The sequence below is a fragment of the Phaethon aethereus genome (genome assembly GCF_964289735.1).
Source record: "Phaethon aethereus genome assembly, chromosome: 3".
NCBI lineage: Eukaryota > Metazoa > Chordata > Aves > Phaethontiformes > Phaethontidae > Phaethon > Phaethon aethereus.
Window position 1 is genome coordinate 104,236,347 of NC_138576.1, and position 18,136 is coordinate 104,254,482.

The 18,136-nt window shown below is 39.0% G+C and overlaps 1 protein-coding gene across 1 annotated transcript in view; it reads right to left on the bottom strand.

The window, feature by feature from the left end:
- LPGAT1 (lysophosphatidylglycerol acyltransferase 1) overlaps positions 1-18,136 on the bottom strand; it is a gene marked incomplete at its 3' end in the record, with an annotated part of 62,163 nt that overhangs the window by 12,192 nt on the left and 31,835 nt on the right. The window contains exons 3-5 of the mRNA XM_081998163.1: positions 15,154-15,249; positions 11,667-11,940; positions 3,176-3,302 (exon numbers count right to left, since the gene is read on the bottom strand). Coding sequence (XP_081854289.1) covers positions 3,176-3,302; positions 11,667-11,940; positions 15,154-15,249 — 497 coding nt within the window. The remainder of the gene's footprint in view (positions 1-3,175; positions 3,303-11,666; positions 11,941-15,153; positions 15,250-18,136) is intronic.

An 18,136-nucleotide genomic window follows, 5' to 3' on the forward strand; every position in this document is an offset into this window, starting at 1 on the left:
TGTATTTTTGGACAAGTGAGGACCCTACCTAGGAGGCACACAGTCCGAGCTCCTGAGAGACAGTTTTCCACTGACCATACCTATAATTTCAAAAATAAGTTCTAAGAAATCAATGTCAGCCCCCTGAGCTTCAATTATTCATCCTCCCAATCCCGGAGAAGGTTCAATAAAGTGGTATCAGAGCTGTAAGGTTTCTTTAACACCAGAAGCCCTCTGCGAGAGAACAGTTCCCTATTCTTCCCTGTCAGCCACCCCCAGTTTCCCAGGCACACACTCCATCTTCACAAGTTCTCAATGGTACCAACGACTCTGTTCAAATCATCAATACGTGATTCAAAGTTGTCAAAACTCTGAAGGTGCCCATCACATTACAGCCTTCTGATTAAAAAAAACCAAACCCCTAATGAGTAAAGCCAGGTGATCGGGGGGGGGCGGGGAATCAGTTGTAATGCCCTGAAGGGAATCCAACAGGAAAATTTCTGTATAAACAATATAAAAGGATGATGCAACATGAGTAAATTCATGTACACACGCTGTTCAGTCACGCTCTGCTAATCCTGCCATGGATAAATATATCTTTTACGTAAAACAGAAAAATAATTTTAAAGCCACACGAAAGTATCTAAAAATAAAATTTTATTGTCAAAAACACTGAAGGTGAAAATTCACTATATTGACTCCAAGCTACAGCTCTAATTCCAGATATATTAAAAGGTCTTAGCATATCATAGCTAGATGATACACTAAATCTGGGGAAAAAAGAAAAAGATACAAAAGCGTTATGACTTTCTTGGCATAGAATTAGTCTGGGTAGTCAAAGAGAAGAGTTGCAGAAGGACATGACAATAGTTGCAGATGAAATTAAATACCAGTAAATGCAAGGCAATGAAAACTGGGTAAGGAAAAAGCACCAGCGGCTATGCATACACTGCCACAGCCTCTAAGATTAGCTATTATTACTCCGGTAAGTGATCCTGAAATCACTGTGGGGCATTCAGGATGTCAGTCAACTCACAAGCTAGTTACAGCAGAACCAGAAAAGGTGCAGACAGAAGTAACAAGATAATCAGGGAAAGGCTTTTGTGTAAGGAGACGCCAAACAGATGAAGACTCGTCGGGCTGGGAGGACAGGGACAGCGAAGGCAGGGTATGAGAAAGCTCTGTAAAGTCACGGGCCAAGGAGAGCGTCACTGAGGAGTGATTCATCCACTACTGGCAGGACACAGGAAACTGGGTGCACCCACTGAAGGCATCAAGTGGAGGACTTAACACAAGCAAAAAGGAAATGGTCCTGGCTGCCACCCTCAAGAACAGTTATGTTGCGTCATGGGAAATTGTAGAAGTCTAAGTAAAGCAGGGTAAAAATAGTATTAGACAAGTTCATGAAGGCCAGGTCCCTCAGCACCTACCAAAAGAACGACCCAGAAGCGACACCTGCTCAGAACATACTACAGCCACTGGGTGTTTACACGTGGACAGATGGCGTGTGGGCTGCCTTTCGGCGCCTGTGCTGCTACTGCCTGCTGTCAGAGCCAGGGTACTTTGCGTTAAATACATCTTTAAGAATTGTCACCCTGCACCCACCTAAAGCCCTTACAGTCCAGAGGACACGTGCCTAAACTTGACGTGCCAATTTAAGAATTACCAGGACTGGAAAGTTAGCCAAAGCTCCAGTTAAAACCAAGACACTCAGTTCTCATTTCAGAGGTATTACATCCAGCTCTTGGCCTTCAGAGACATGCTGCTGCATTAGTTTCCATTTGGGGCATACGTCAAATGTTTTTACAGGGTCAGCCATAACAACTAGAGGTTATTTAAAACAAAACAAAACAAAAAAATAAAGAGGCTTGCCCCTGTCTAAACCAGAGATTTAGACCCTCTCTGGAAGATAACCACAAACCTACACCCAAGAATAAACAATTTATAATATTTTTTCTTAGAATTTTAGTACAAGAACTGTAACATTCAAGTTCAGTGCAAGAAAGGTTACATCATCTTTATGCTCGTGCTCAAAAATAGGTTTTGAATATGCACACTTAGAAGCAGGAAGTTAATTCAACTTAAGATAACTTTCTCTCTTTTTTAAAGGAAGTATTTTTGGAAATCTTTAGTAAAATTCTAAATACATTCAATTTGCAATTATCCCAGAGATCTGAGGGAGTACTAAGGTGACCTGAATAAAGCACAACAGATATTATGATATCTTACATAAATTAGGTTTTAAGTATGTTCACCTTTGGAAAAACTTGAAGGCAGACTTCTATAAAAAGCAGGGACAGATTTAAACATGGCTGAGGAAAGGCGCTCCAGTGAGCAGCCTGTACTCTGAATCACACAACACTGACACAGTAGCGATGCTGGAGAAGGTCATTCCCAGTTAAACTGCCACCCAGGGGATCCACACAAGACTATCTGCAAGCTTACTGTAAAAGTCTAAAAGCTCTCCAAATCAGCAAAAGGGAATTAAGACAAAATAATGCAATTTTGGGATAAAATGTGATCAACTCATTTGGTATAGGAAAAATGTTAAAATATTTCTGGATATTTCAGACTTGTAATTAGCTGCAAACCAAAAGCAAAATGCAGCTACTCTCTCCATTAGTTTAGAACTTGAGACCAAGAACTGCTGAGGGGAAAAGTTTTGATGGTATCCCATCCTAGATGCCAATGAGATTTACTACTACTTCCAGAGTGTTCCTCTGCTCAACTATTAAGAGTACGCTTTGAGTGAAAAAGCTGGCATTTCTTTGTCAGAAAGTTAAATACAATATATAATCATGTCTCAGAAAACCTGTTATTTAATAACATGGTGATTTTTAATTTGTTGTCATTATTTAAAAACAAAAAAATTTTAAAAAATCAAGTTGGGTTTACCAGCACCTTAACATTAAAGTAGAAAAGATGACCTAGCCATTGACTATATTCCCCATAACTATATTCAGCCACAAGACATTAGTCAAAAACTTAAGTGTGCTAAGATACAAGATGGTCACTGAACTTTTCAAAAGAAACCTGTTGTGTTTTGGTAATATGAGTTGCCCACTTCTGTAAGACACACATAAAAAAAAGACATTGCTACTGGTTTCCCATATCCTGACACACGATATTACTAATTTGTGAATAATTGGTTTTTAATATTTTAGTTCAATGTAAGAGTAGACGGTTTATTTCCTACCTGTAATGTACATGTGTAACCGTTGGTTGCCGGTAGCCAAGAATCCAAGTTTGGATGTCTATGGGTTCACCTTTGGGATAGGCAATGGTTGTATCTATCACCCACTGGAGGCCTTTTGATTTGCTCTCTAGGAAGAGAAAGAAACGTGACATTAAAAGTAATCAGAAAGTGCCTATCACACTTTTGATAGTTACTTCATTTTTATATTACTTCATGAGGTCTGAGGCACAAATAAAATAAGGCAGCCAAAAACCAAATCCAGATTTCATTAGAGCACAGAAATACTCTTACAAACTTCAGCTAGACCAAGATTTTACTTCCACAGTGTCCTGGTTTCAGCCAGGATAGAGCTGGTTTTCTTCACAGAAGCTACTGTGAGGCTGTGTTTTGGATTTGGGATGAGAAAATATTGATAACATGCTGATGTTTTGGGTTGCTGCTGAGCAGTCAAGGACAGTCCAGCTTCTTGTGCTGGGCTGCCAGCAAGAAGGCTGGGGGTGCACGGGAAGTTGGGAGGGGGCACAGCCAGGACAGCTGTCCCAGGCTGGCCAAAGAGATATTCCCTACCATCCGACGTCATGCCCAGTACATAAACTGGAGTTGGCGGAAATCGCTGCTCGGGGACAGGCTGTCGATCGCTGGGTGGTGAGCAATTGCTGTATTGGGCATCACTTGTTCTTGTACATTCCTTTGTCGGTATTATTGTTGTTATCATTGTTGTCTCTTTCTCTCTTGCTGTCCTACTAAACTGTTTTTATCTCAAGCCACGAGGTTTTTTTCCCAATTCTCTCCCCCATCCCACTGGGGGAGGGGGGAGTGAGCGAGCGGCTGCGTGGTACTTAGTTGCCGGCTGGGGCTACACCACAACACACAGTTATTTCTGTTGTTCTTACATATTGTAGTACACAGAATAGAACAAGTTCACTCACTGTGTACGAGTATAGTTACATAGTACGGTGGCCCAAACGTTAGGTGTTTCCCCCCCATTCACCAGAAGGAAAACTTCAAAACTAAATATCCAACTTTCTTGGTACGCACTTTAAGTACATTTACAACTGGGTCTTCGCAAGAGCTCACAGTTGCCCATCACTGATGAAGCAACAGCCATCCAGATTCCTTTGGACAACTAGCCTCACTACTGCGTTAAGGCAAGTGGATAAAGGTGATTTACGTCATACAACATAATCAGATTTTCAAAGACTTTTTTTTTTAAATCCCTCAAAGGTTCTTAAAAATCTGAGTTATGGGATAAAGAGGAAATACACCACTTTGTGTACTAAAGACAAGAAAGCAATGAATGGTCAGTTCTCACAATGGAGAGGAGATTGCACCCACAAGGTCCCAGAAAGACTGATACCAGTACATGTTCATACGCTGCTCAGCATATTTAGAAACTGAAAAAAGGATCAAAGGAGGTGAAAATACTTGCTATGAAGATTATTCAGGACAGTCAAATTTAAATCTGAACATAGGTTCCTTCCAGCAATCGTCAAGGTCAGATATCAACCTAGCCATAACCTCTCTCTGGTATGTCTTCAATTCACGGGTTTGCAAAGAGGGAGAGCAGCAGATCCGGAAAGCAGGCCAGGAAGGAGGGGCACATTGCCAGGATGGCACTTTGAGTTTAGCTTGTCACTTTTATATCTGTTCTGTGGGAACTGGAGCTGCCTTCTATCTGAGGTCATGTTATGTTCGGGCTAGTACAGTAATATCATAGAATCATAGGATAGTTTGGATTGGAAAGGACCTTTAAAGGTCATCTAGTCCACCCCCCCGGCAATATGCTTACTTAATGCTTAATACACTAGTAAAGTAATATGCTTACATCATACCCAGCAATATCTTAAAGCATTTAAAAAGTTGACTATTAAAACCAGCCACCTGTTGGCAGAAGCATGTAAAAGGTGTTACACCTTAGTACAAAATGCAAGACTCTTCAAGCCTGAGATAGCTATGAAAGAAATACGATAAGAGGTTGACAAAAACACTGTTGGCACAAAGAAGGTGCACAGGAATAGACTGTCCACACACTTTCTCAACACAAGAATAAACCATTCAAAATGAAGTCAAGAGGAAAAGTTTTCAAAGCAAGCAGAAACGATTCTTTGTGCAGAGGGGAATAAAACTGTGTGGAATCCCTTGCCAAAAGATGTCAAGGATGCTGAGAGTTGGGTTCAAGAGGGAATTGGACAAGTACATGGAAGAAATCTGCTGGAGGGTTAACTATACAGGCAGAAACCCCCATCTGGCTTGGGAAATCCACCGCACTGGAAACAGCCAGACGCTAGGAGAGTATGTGGGAGAAGTATGATGCATGTTTGCTGTGTTCTCACTCTTCCTCTGATACCCACTTGGAGTCATGGACAAGATGTCGGGCTAGACAGATGTCTGGTCTTGCCCAGAATTGCCACTCAAATTTTACAGAAGAGCTACCACACACGTGAAGAAATCTGCAACACAGTCTGAGGTGCACTCTAAAAGCCACAGAGTTATTAACACCAACTAGGACATATGTGCAAGGACTGCCTTGCAAGTTTCTACCTGCATTTAATTAAGTGTGAGAACACAGTTACAGCAACACTATCACATATATCTATCAATTATTTTAACAAGCAGATAGTGTTTTCATGGTGTCTATTCAACAATGGATTTATACTGCTTCGTTACAAATGCAAATACACTACCTGAATAAGGCTAGAGAGTATTTTCTAATATTTAGGTTACAAGTTATTAGTAGTATGCAATATGCTATTCCAAAATTTGACCAAATGCAAGCTACACAGGTCAAGCCAAAACATTCAGTGTCACCTTCTGGAAATACAGTATTTTAAAACTCTGACAGACACGTGAAATGAGAACATGAGGTCCCATTAGAAGCTCCAGGCTTGCCAGCATCATGACAGAGTGCTTGTCAAGTCTCTCAAGAAAAACACTAACTACAGAGTCCTTCATTTAAAAGTAGCAATGTATTAGAGAAAAGCCAATATGAAATTAATAGCAAATCCATGGAAGTATTCATTTAGAAATGGATTTCGGAATAAAGCCATTCAATTTATTATTTTCCCAGATGTAAAGAAAGAGTGGATAAAAGAGTAAATTGTCTAAGTGAGTAAGCAACAAAGATCATTAATTGCAATTAAAAAGTGCCAGATGAGTAGGGGCACATTATCTTATTATTTATAGTAAAATGTTTTAAAATCATTTATTAAATATTTAGCTAGTATTTCAAACTGTTCTTTCAGTGGATAATGGTTCAAACTTCATTACAGGAAGACTCCTGCAGTCGTCTTCTGTGCTGATTTCCTACCTTCTGCTTTTGTGGAGCAGAGCTGCTGCATGGATTCCTCAGACCAGCTAGCTCCAAACTCACCTACAGCCCCTTCCAGGGCAGGGTGGGGAGAAAAACCTGCCTCTGACAGCCCAGGTTGGGGAGGGGGGGGCGGAAATCTGAAGGTAAATGTCAGCCTCCATAGACCTTGCTTTAGTGCAAGCAGGTCTTAGCGCAGCTACCTCCACATGCAATTATCAAGACGTGCTATCAAATCACAGTCACAGGCATATTTCTGCATGCTCTGGCTTAAAATAAGCCTTACGTAATCATCCAAGATCCCACATTGCCAAAAAACCCTAAGTCACCAAGGATTTAAGAAAATTAATTTTGAAATACATCTTGCTGTCCTTTTTGGGAGGTTATACTGTGTTGTGGCCTGCTCATGAGCATATTTATTTTAAAGCCATGAAGCTCTAACAGATCCTGAAGCTGAAAAAGAAACAGACAACTGCACACAACACAAAGGGGTAGGACCTCAGTACGTCTGAGGATGCTGCTTTCAAGCCTAAGGAGACCTTTGAACAATCATAAACCCTATTAGTTTTTTAAATGGAGCACACTAACAGAAAGATTGCTGCATTAATTACAATATGGTGTGAATCCCAGTTCTGGCATTTGTAGCTTAATTAAAAAAATAAAAAAGGGTGTTGCATATACCTGTTCAAGACCTCCCCTTGCCAAGCCTGGCTTGGCCAACACAGCCACGGGTGTTTCTGACAGCCAAACTTTTGAACTTTGTACCTACCATTGAAAGACACCCTCATTCTTCATTTCTAGCACTTGCTGAAAGATGGAGCAGCCTGGCTGCCAGAGACTTCAGCAGAAGAAACTGCTGCAGAGGCCAAATTTAAGCTGATCCCTCCGAGGACTAGTTTTTCTTCTGTGGTGTCAGTCTACTTGCCACTTTCAGCACAGGTGGAGGATTTTGAGGCAATTTTTCTCAAATCGCCTCAAAATGTTAGCAGTCTGATTCTTTTTAGATAGTACATAAATGTTCAAAACGGGCCTGCAGGCATCTGCCCTACAGAGTTCCACCCAAACCACGTTGTAATAATGTGTCTTAGTACGAATGGTACCTGCTTACCTTATGAGAGCTAAGTCACCAGCAGAGGCAAGCCTTCATAACTTTTGGGTTTTTTTACTTCTTTTTGTTCTAGCTGTGGATTTAGTGATAGACAGTCGCTTCATATTTAGTTACGAAGCAACTTACCATCAGCATCTTCAAGACATGCAGTGCTCCATCATCCTCTATGGTCCTCTCACAGATACTCAACTGTCTACAATCACAAATTTAGTGGGGTTCAGAGCTCCTCTTTGCCCCCTCTATATCCTCCCTGGGGTTACTCTCAACCAATGCTAAAAGCCAGATTTGACTATGCACAGGACTCTTCAAACCCACCAGCAGACCGTCAGTGTTTACCACTGAGAAAAAAGAGATTATAAAGACAGGTTTCAGCAGGAAACCTCACCTCCCGCCGAGCTCTGGATGGTGCGATACTGCCGGATTGCATCTGGAGTGGAAAAGAATGCACCAGCCAGGCGTTAACCTAAGGACTGTAGCTTCCACTTGACAAAGAAAATGCTTACTAGCATTCACTAGTAGTCAGGTGTGGTTTCCTGAACACTTACATCACTCTAAATGCAGCCAAAAGAGGCTGTTGCCTCCCCCTGCATAGCAATGCATTCTTGCAACTTGCCGCTTGTCCTCTACTTGTCCTCACGTGATCAACTGACCTTAAAATTAACTCTTTTCCCAAAGATTAGCTCTCAGACTGAACATCTTACTCATTGTCCCAAGATGCCTCCATACTAAATCACCTGGAACAAAACAAGAACCTCTTTTCCAGGATAAAAAAAAACCTTTCCACATGTTTATTCAAGTCACATTCCTCATATAACAGTGAATCAAAAAGTTTATAATTGATTTATCGTTTTAAAATCAAAGTCCAGTGTCCAGCTTGGCAGAAAAGAAAATTTAATTTCACTGAGAAAAAGCATCAGAACTGAATGTACTATGCTGCATTTGAAAACTGTAAGATATGATTTCAATATGATTCGAACCAAGCTCACAGTAAGCTCTTATCAGACAAAAAATGGCTGCATGGTAAAATAAAGTAGAATTAAAAAAGCATACTAGAACAAGACTGATCAAAAATAAGCTCTGGAACACATATCGTCAGTGAACAGTTGCTCCCAACTCCTTTGAATTGCCAGCTGTTTAGCACTTAGAACATTTTGCTAGTTCTAAAACTCACAAGAAGATGAATTCTTATTAACTGAAGGAACATTGTACTTGCAACTACGTCAGAGATTAAGCATTCTGCTAAAAAATTAAACAAACAAAACAAAACCATAAAGCACCCACACACACACACATTGGTCCCTACAGGGTTAAGGTGATGATGGCTATGCATCAAGTATTTTTATGCTGCCCGTACTTCTATTATGCCCTAAAACCTTCTCCTGGAATGCAGCTGCTGGCAGCAGCGCTGTGTTTGGGGGTACAGCACATCTGCCTAGAGAGACGCTTTCATCACACACCAGAATTAACTTTTACCATCTTTTCAGAGACAGACACCATTTACCTACATTGTCTGTACTTTCTAGCTCCAAAGGCACTCAAGCTGTCAAGTGATAGTACTACCTTTCCTGTATGTTTTTCCATTCTTCTATTTATTTAGGAATAAAACTGTACAATTTTGTTAAAATTAAACAAGTATTTCAAAATGCAGCAAAAGCAACAACTGTTTTAGTCACTTAATTTAGTCTTTACCAACAGTAAATTTGACCCCAAAGAAGGCTAGTACTTGAGACTTTAAATATGAAAGAAGACTTGGAAAACTGTTATGAGGAGGAAATTAAGAAAATAGAGGCTGCTTGCCTTGGAAAAGCAACCAATAAAAAACTGATGAGTTTGAATACAAGAATAATCAAACAGTATTGATCGTCTAGCTCAGGAACATTTGCTCTTCCTATCACTTCACAGAGGAAGAATCGGGAAATTCATAACTAATACATAAATAAACTGAAAAGGGGATTGGATATTAAGAATACTAATATCATAATTAAGGCTAACGAAATTTTGGGGAGGATACTGAACCTCATCAACCCACCTCTACCAAAGGGAATGACAGAAATCAGATTAGAGACCTTATAGAAAGAGGACAGATAATGTGCAATGGCTAAATGCTACAATTCTTGAACTATTGTTTGAAGGCTGTAACGCCAGTGACATCTGATGTACAAAAGCAAGCCAGCGGGCTGGGGAACACGGGGGTGACATGATGAAACAACTGTATGCAACTTGGTTTGTACCAAATTAGGGTGCAGCGTAGCAGTATATTAAGAATGAACCATCTTTTATTATAGTTGCTTTTGCTGACTTTTCTTCTTTCACCCAGTATTATACACCATTCCGGCTGAGAAAGTAGAAACGTGTAAAATCTAGAATGGTATAAGTGCTACAAGGATAATTTAAAATTAAGTACTCATAAAATGACAGCACTCAAGAACACTGCAACTGTGTATCGTGACTCATCATAACATAGCTACCCAAGAAACTCAACAGGAAGGGGACATGATTTTTGAGGAGGAGGAGTTACTCTTAATCCATAAACCAATTTAACGAAATCAGGTGGGGTAGGCAGGTGAACCCACATCGTTGTCAGTAAAGCTTGGCGGTTACAAAAAGATTGAGAGAATGATAAAAAAAGAGAGAGAAGCCAGGTTTTATGTTCAGCTAAGTTGATATCAGTTTAAGAGTATAAAAATACAAAATTGGTATTTGACAAGTGCTTTTGGTCCTCTTCCAGAACTACAAGGCCTGTAATTCACACTTGAGGAACTTCTTACTTTTCATACCTTTTTGCCTTTGAGATGGGAATAAATAGATTGGGAACAGGCCAAACTTTTCTTCTTAAAAAAATAACTTTTAACAACGACTAGGGTATACTGTTTCTCTTTTAAAAATAAAGTCTTCTACAACGTGGGCTTTCTTCAGCTTTTCTTTTCTGAATGTAGCCTGAAAGGAAATATTCAGATGCATTCCACAGCTTGATTTTCAGTTAATTTAAAATCTTCCCTCCACTCCTGCAAGAACATCATCTCCATTCATCTCCTATGTTGACAAAACTGACTTCAAAACTAGAAATCTGGAAGCAATTGCTCTATGAGGCTTCCCGCTAAGCCCTGAAATTTGAACGTAAGCACAGAAAAAACCCAAAGTCATCTGCATATGTGGCTTTATTAGGATGGATCTTTGGTTCAAACACCTAAACGATTGTTATAATTTGGCTAAGGAAATACAGCATCACCCATCAATAAGAAACACCACAAATCCCCAATCCATTGTTTTGATAATAAATAACAGAAATCCACAACTAGGTTAAGTAAGATCTAACCCTGCTCTCTGAACATGCCAAGAACTTAATTTTAAAAATTGAGAAACTAAAAGCACCAAGTCCCATAACTACATTATTTATATCCCAGCTATAGTCTCCCCTACAGCCCAGGCACCCCAGAACAATAATGCTGCAGGAATATTCTTATTCCTTCATAAGACTTCTACTATCAGACAGCCAAAACAATCCTTTAAATCTAGTCAGTGACAGTTAACTCCAGCAACAAAGGGGACTGTCATCCTAAAAATCTGTAGAGAATAGAAGGACTTGAACTCAATAGAAAATAGTTCAAGAAGAGGAACGATGCATACAGTACTGGATGCAAAGAAACTTTTAAAAGCCAGAAATAAAAATTTAAACATACTTTGCATATTCCAGAAATACTTTTACTATAGTTCCATACTACCATAAACCAGTGCAAACCATCAATTGTGCAGAAAGCAGCAGCCCACCTTCTTGCCCCCTCTGGGTGCCCATGCCAGTATCTGCTCTACCCATCACGTGTACCAAGACAAACATTCATGCAGCCACACTGTAGACTGAATCAAATTAAAACTACGGTTTTCTTTTTCTGTGTGTCTCAACACAAAAAATAAATTTAGTGGAAATAAAAGCAAATATGAAAACATTTATATAAATATGATGGTGCATTATGGATGTATTTGACATTTAAAGAGACCAATTCAACACAAAATGTTTTGCTTAACTCAAACCTTGGACTGAATTTTTTTTTTATCCACAAGAGTGAAATGGTCTTTACCTTTTATCACAGTGTCTCTACCTGCTGGAGTTCCATTTTCTTGCGGTGCTACAAGCGTTTTCAGAATTACTTGTGTTGCCCCAAGTCTTGGCAGGGTGACATGTTTAAGAAATGGCAAATTGTTTTTCTTGGCAAATGCCTGGCTTGTTTCTCTTCTTTTCCTAAGGAAGCCACCCTCTGGAAATAAAACAATCCATTTCCGATTACGGCTCCTGTAATATTTTTCTAGATGTTCCTTGAGTAACACAAGCTGCTGGTCACGGTGTGCTCTTCCCTATAAGGATAAAACATTACCTAAATAAAATGAATGCTTAAAAGAGGTACCATTAAGACAGACAATTACTACATTTCTATGATTTCTCCCTCTCTTCAGAGATACAAATAAGCCTCTATGACAAAACAAAAGGATGTTCCCAGAGTACCCACTGGTGGCTGAGTTAATGCCACTTTACAAAAGGCCGGGGGAAAAAACCCAACAACCTTGAAATTAAGGATGAAGCTTTCGATTTGATGACTTCTCTGCAAAAGCGACATCCAGATCGTAAACAGGAACTCCACGTAACAGGAGAAGGTATTTACACAATTCCCTAGTTGTTGCTGGGTCCCAAGTTGAATTTGCTAAACCAAGTTCTGCAAAGACAATCTAGGGGTCAAGCTATCATTTGGAGGTCCATGTATCATCAGTAATTTCTGGAAGCCAAACAGTATCTTTGCTTACGTATCTTCTACGCACCTCTCCCTGCATCCTGTATTAGCAGAGGTGCCAGAAGACACAGCCGGACCTCAAGACCAGGCTTGAGTTCGATTACCACAGCAGAACCACAGAATTCTCCCAAACCTGTGCTGCTTGAATGCTTAGTCTCAACTGAAATCAGCACACTGATGGAAACAGTTACTGTTTGGGCAGGGGGGGAGCGGAGGGAATAAACATACTGGGCTGTGATGGCTGGAGGTTTTCTTCCTCTAGGAGAAACTGTTGAGTAGGAACTGATTTTATCTGTGTAAACTTAAAGAAAGCCTACAACAATAAAAATGAGATGCCCTAGCTAAGGAGATACTGTATGACTCCAGCTTCTAGTTTGATAATTAGCTGTATATAGGATATAGCCAGGTGATAATTAAACCTGAAGGACCAAGAGGAGGAGAAAAACAACAACCAACAACCCTCACTCATTTCTCCTCTTGGATGTATTAGTACAACTTTTTCACTTAAGACAGTAAGATTTGTCCTTAATTACTGCAGAAATTTCTTCAACAACAATCTCTTCTCTTCCCACTTCCACACACAGCAAGAGCAAGCTGCCCAAATTTTCACAGGAATTAATTCACATCAACTATCATTTTTGAGTGCTCTAAAGTGACTTTGCCAAATCACTCAAAAGACACAGGAGTCCAAAATTTAAGCTTCCCTCAGCAGAGGTGATTTTAATTCACTGAAATGGCAACAAAACTATATAAACTATACAAAAGTTCCTCAGTTAAAACAGTCCTTTCTCACCAGATCACAGGACTCCAGGATAGCACAATAGTTAAAAAAAACAGCAGTGAACAATAAACTTCTCACATGTTAGATATTAGAACTCTCCAAAACCTAAACAAACTTAACGAATATGACTGGTGGATAAATTGCCATTTAGCAAATACCATGAGGTTTAAGGGGCTGCTGTGATACAGAAAAATCTACTGGACTAATGGGAAAGAGAGCAGTGTTTGAAAGCAGCTGTGACTAGTAGAATACTGAAGAGTCCTGGAGATAAAACGCAATTAACATAATGTCCAGAAAGAAGAGAAAGTAAGCCATAGAGAAGCAGCTCCTTAATACAACCAATCCTTGAAGGCCATGGCTAGTTGATCACCATCACAGGGAACAGGCTCAGCCTTCTTTCCTTTAGAGGAAAGAAAACAGGTAGCAGCAGACTGCTGACAAATTCTTTAGGATGCTGTGTACTTTGCATGACCAATATGGCAAGTAACTGGCAGTCTGTTTCCAGTAAGCTTCTCAATGGGAGAAAACACTAGTCAACTTCTAGTAGACTTCAGAAGCATTCCTGAAATTGCCATTGGTGCTGCTCATGAAAATAAGGCTAGTGTACATTTTTAACAAATAGGATGTACTGTATCATGATCAAATTACATTACTTTGCAGGGAAAAAAAATGAAGCATTTGCTCATCCAAATATTACTGCGGCCTTTCTATAGTTAGGCAAAGAATCATTACTCACTCACCTTAAGTGTTTTTGCTACATCCAAAGACTAACAGACAAGAAACATTTTATTTTCAACATTTATATTTAGACTCACGATGACATCGTTATTTGTGATGCTGCATACCTCAGTCACTTCACAAAAATGAGGAAAACCCTTAAGTTTTTGCAGCTCAGTAATTGTTTGGTTTTGTAACTGGAATTGCAAGGCCACATTCAGAAATTACAGTTAACAAGCTGACAGCCATGTGTACCTCAAAATGCGTATCTTGTGAATTTTAACTACTGAAATAGATTTCTATTTCATGAAATGTCAAACCCTGTTCCTTTCCATACTCTCACAGTACACAGTTGTGTATCTCTAGAGACCTTTATTTTACTATTGAATTTTGCCTGAGGTTTTCTAACCACTCCTCTAGTCTTAGTGAGAAACCTCACTTTAGCTGTGTAGAGCTGTGATTAAGTATTTCTTAATTTTGTTCTGAGTAAATTAGCTTCTCCTGCTCTGTAAAGTGAAAATTCATTAATTCTCTCTAGCTGCCCATACATTTTCAGTCCAGATAAATAAAAATAAGGAGAGGAAAGAAATGCGTATGCTGGATGTCGCAGTTCACGTAACTGGCAGTAGGTTCATGTTTATCATTGTACTTCTGAGTTTCTATTTTTAGACTGCAGTTTGATCAACACCTACTGAACAACAAAAAAAACCCCAAATTGTAAGAAATAATCTGAGGTTTTCATTCCTGAACATCTGAGATGGTGGGCTCAACACACATTTTTTCCTGATGTTCAAATAATAATTAACCTTCAAGAATCAATTAATTACTATTTATGCAGGTCCATCACCACCTTAAACTGGTCTACTACCATGTCACCATTAAAAAGGATGGTCCTGCCTTTCCTTATCTGAAACTTTGACAGTCAGAACAGTGACCTAACCAGACTCACTGCACAGCTTCAAGGTCACTAAGGAAAGAAGAGAGGCGCCAATAATGGGCAGTCAGAAGTGGAGAAACAAAAAGGACTTCCCATGTACTTTGCTTGTACACCTCTCTCATAAAAGGCTCCCATCATAATTGGGTTCTGTAAACATTCATGTCAAGGCAAATAATAAAATAAGCTTGGAAAAAAGCTGTTTCAGAAAAAAGCTCTACCCAAATACACACATTACAGTGTCATTATTTCATCCTGCAAACCATCCAGGAGGTAATGAGTAAGTCCCATAACACCACAATGTTCCAAATATAACATAAATCAAAGCACTACTACATGTTTGCATTTACCTGTCTTATAAAGAAGTCACCATGGATTAGAGACACAATGCCAAAGTTTGTATACTTAAAAATATGATCCATCAGCCACATCATCTGACGGACAACCTGAAAAGTTAAAAAAAAAAAAAAAAAAGAGTTTAGTAAATATCAAGTGCAGAGAATTATGTATATACTGGTCACATTCTTGTCACCCTCACAACAGCAATTAAACTAGCATATATATGGAATAAAGTCCTTTAAAGCATAAAGCAGGACAGGTGCTACACTTCTTCCTCAAGAGCAGGATTAAATAGCTGCTCTAAAATAGATTAAATAGTTCTACACTATTAGCCATACACTAGAGTTATTTCTACTCTGTCTTTTGCCAGGTGCAAACTAAAACCATTTTCAGTGTTTGTTAAAGCACACAAAACAATACAGATCTGTATTTGAAATCTCCAATTGTTTCATGTCTACCACAAAAACACGTTTCCTTATATTTTTTTGTACTTGGCAATATTGGGGATGAGATCACGTTGTTCTCATGCTTCCGATGTGCTCCATACATGCTCACTCTATCTATGAACAGCAGCATTCACCGAGACTTACGGACAGCCCACATGCCATTACCATTTTCTCTCATGGCAGAGCAGCCACATGCATCCCTGAGAATTTCATACATCATGCTCCTTGTCCCAGCCAAGAAGCAGAGCAAGAAGGCAAAAATAGAGGTTGAGTCATTAGACTCACTTTGACCATCACTTCTTACAGGACAGTGATTTTTTAAATTAAACAAAAAACAAAACCAAACAAACAAAATATCGAGGTGCTTCCTATTCAGAGGCCCACTTTAATTTCACCCTACACAGATTTCGCAAGAAAGCAACCTGAACAGACTGACTTTCATCTTTCAAGCACCTCTAACTTAACAATGAAACCTGGGAATACAGGTCTTGAAACTTGCACTCAAACAGCTGCAAGCTCTACTTTTTTCTCTCCACTGTACCCTTCCTGGCAGTGCCTTCTGCTTTAAATGTGAAAAAATAGCCACATTTATCAGTCCTAATCCAGTCAGAAAGTAGTAATAGCAGCATCTTAACCTACTTCTCTTTGTTAAACACATAATCTTTAATGTTTGAGACACCTCAGCCAAGTCACTAAGTTTAACAGTTACTTTCACAAATTGGAACGATTTCTTGAACTATATTAAATGAAGTATAATTAGGTTACTTCTGATTCAGCTGAAACCTTGCTCTGTGTGGCTTGCCTTACGGTAACATGTATTAGTCAAACAATACCAGTCCAGTCCTGCCATTAAAGTTATAACTTTCAGCTAAGTTCCACTTCCCTAATAAGAGATCACGCTTCCCTTATTCACATAAGTGAATCTGAAAGAGAAGAAACATCTTACAACATGTATTTTAGCTTACTGCTTAGTGAGATTAAATTTGCTTAAAACGGATAGGCTACGCTACCATTTGTATATAAGAATTTATGAAATACTAGAAAAAAAAAATACCAAAAACACATCACAGTTCCTGACATGGCCCTTAGAAAAAACTGTCAAGCTGCAAGAACGTTTCAGTATTCTACCTCACTACACAGAAAAACACAGAACTTTAAATAGAACACTTTAAAAACACTTTAAAAAGAACACTTCTGATGCCTTAAATCAAGATTTTTTTAAAAGCAGCATCGAATGGTAAGTACTTGCAGATTACTTCTGGTTTCACAGTCTGTGTTGGCTGGCAAAAGCAAGCAAAAGAAATTTTGGACTGCCACAGGAGGAGAGCCTTCCTAGTGCTGCCACCGCACCACCACCCCTGAGAGCCCGCCTTTGGTCAGCTGTTTTAGTTCTTCATAAGCCCCTTTGTGTGAAATGGAGGTGAGCCTTTCACCCTCACAAAATACTTTGAGAGCTATAAAGTGTGGCCTGAGTGGTAGCATGTTTAGGAATTAGTGCAGCTTAACCATCGTAAACAAAACTAAAAAAAATTCTTGGGAATTACTATCTTATTACTAACAGACGAATATCAAGGTTGTGAAGGACTCCATGTTAAGTTTAAACTGCATTTAAAGAAAACTGCCTATTTTAAATAGTTGCCTATTGTATAATGATTTCTTTTGGACAGGTGGGTTTGGTCTTTTTTCCTCCAGTGGTTTCACAGTCAAAGTAAAGACAATTCTCTGTTGAGAAATATGAAGCATGCTATTTAAAAACACCTGATTCAGCAAGTTCTATCAAGGATAAACCATCCTGATCTTTCTCATTATTTTTAGCCTTGTACTACTCATGCTATATTTTAAGCATGTGTTGAAGCTTGTACTTTTTTTTATTTCTTTATTAGCTAAAAACATTAAAGACATACTAGGCTCTGGACATGTTTATTCCAAGAGCAATGACTGCAATTATTTAAGGGGAAAAAAAATAGTGATTTTAAGGATGTTTTGCTTTTCAGAAAACCCACAAGCCTAACAGTTTCTGTGGTGAATATTATTTGCCCTCTCAATGCCTTTCTCCATTTTTAACGTCTTCTACATTCACTGAAACTTACCCTGTCTTGACTGAAACTTTTTAGCTATGGAGTCAAACAAGCTAAATATGGCTTAGATTTGTGTATACACTAACACATATACATGAGTCAATGAACCTCTATGATATTTAAAATGCCTGGGACATCAATAGCCAAGATTATATGCAACACATATCCACAGGACTATACCCTCACAGTCACATCTTTATCACAAGATTGTCCTATGGATAATTTTGATGAAGGGAATTAAAGAGTGTTTATTCTGCCATACCACTCATTGTGGTAGAGTACAGAATACCATATATACCTAAATTCCTCAATTCCAAAAGAAATTAAAGCAATTAAAAGTACTTTTAAAACAGTATTCTCTAGGCTACAGTAGAAAGAAAGAAATTAGTCTCTGCTCAATCTTGAGTGGCATTTTCAGGCTTTCTTTTTTGAGTTTGGTTTGTTTGAGGTTTTGGGGTTTGTTTGTTTTT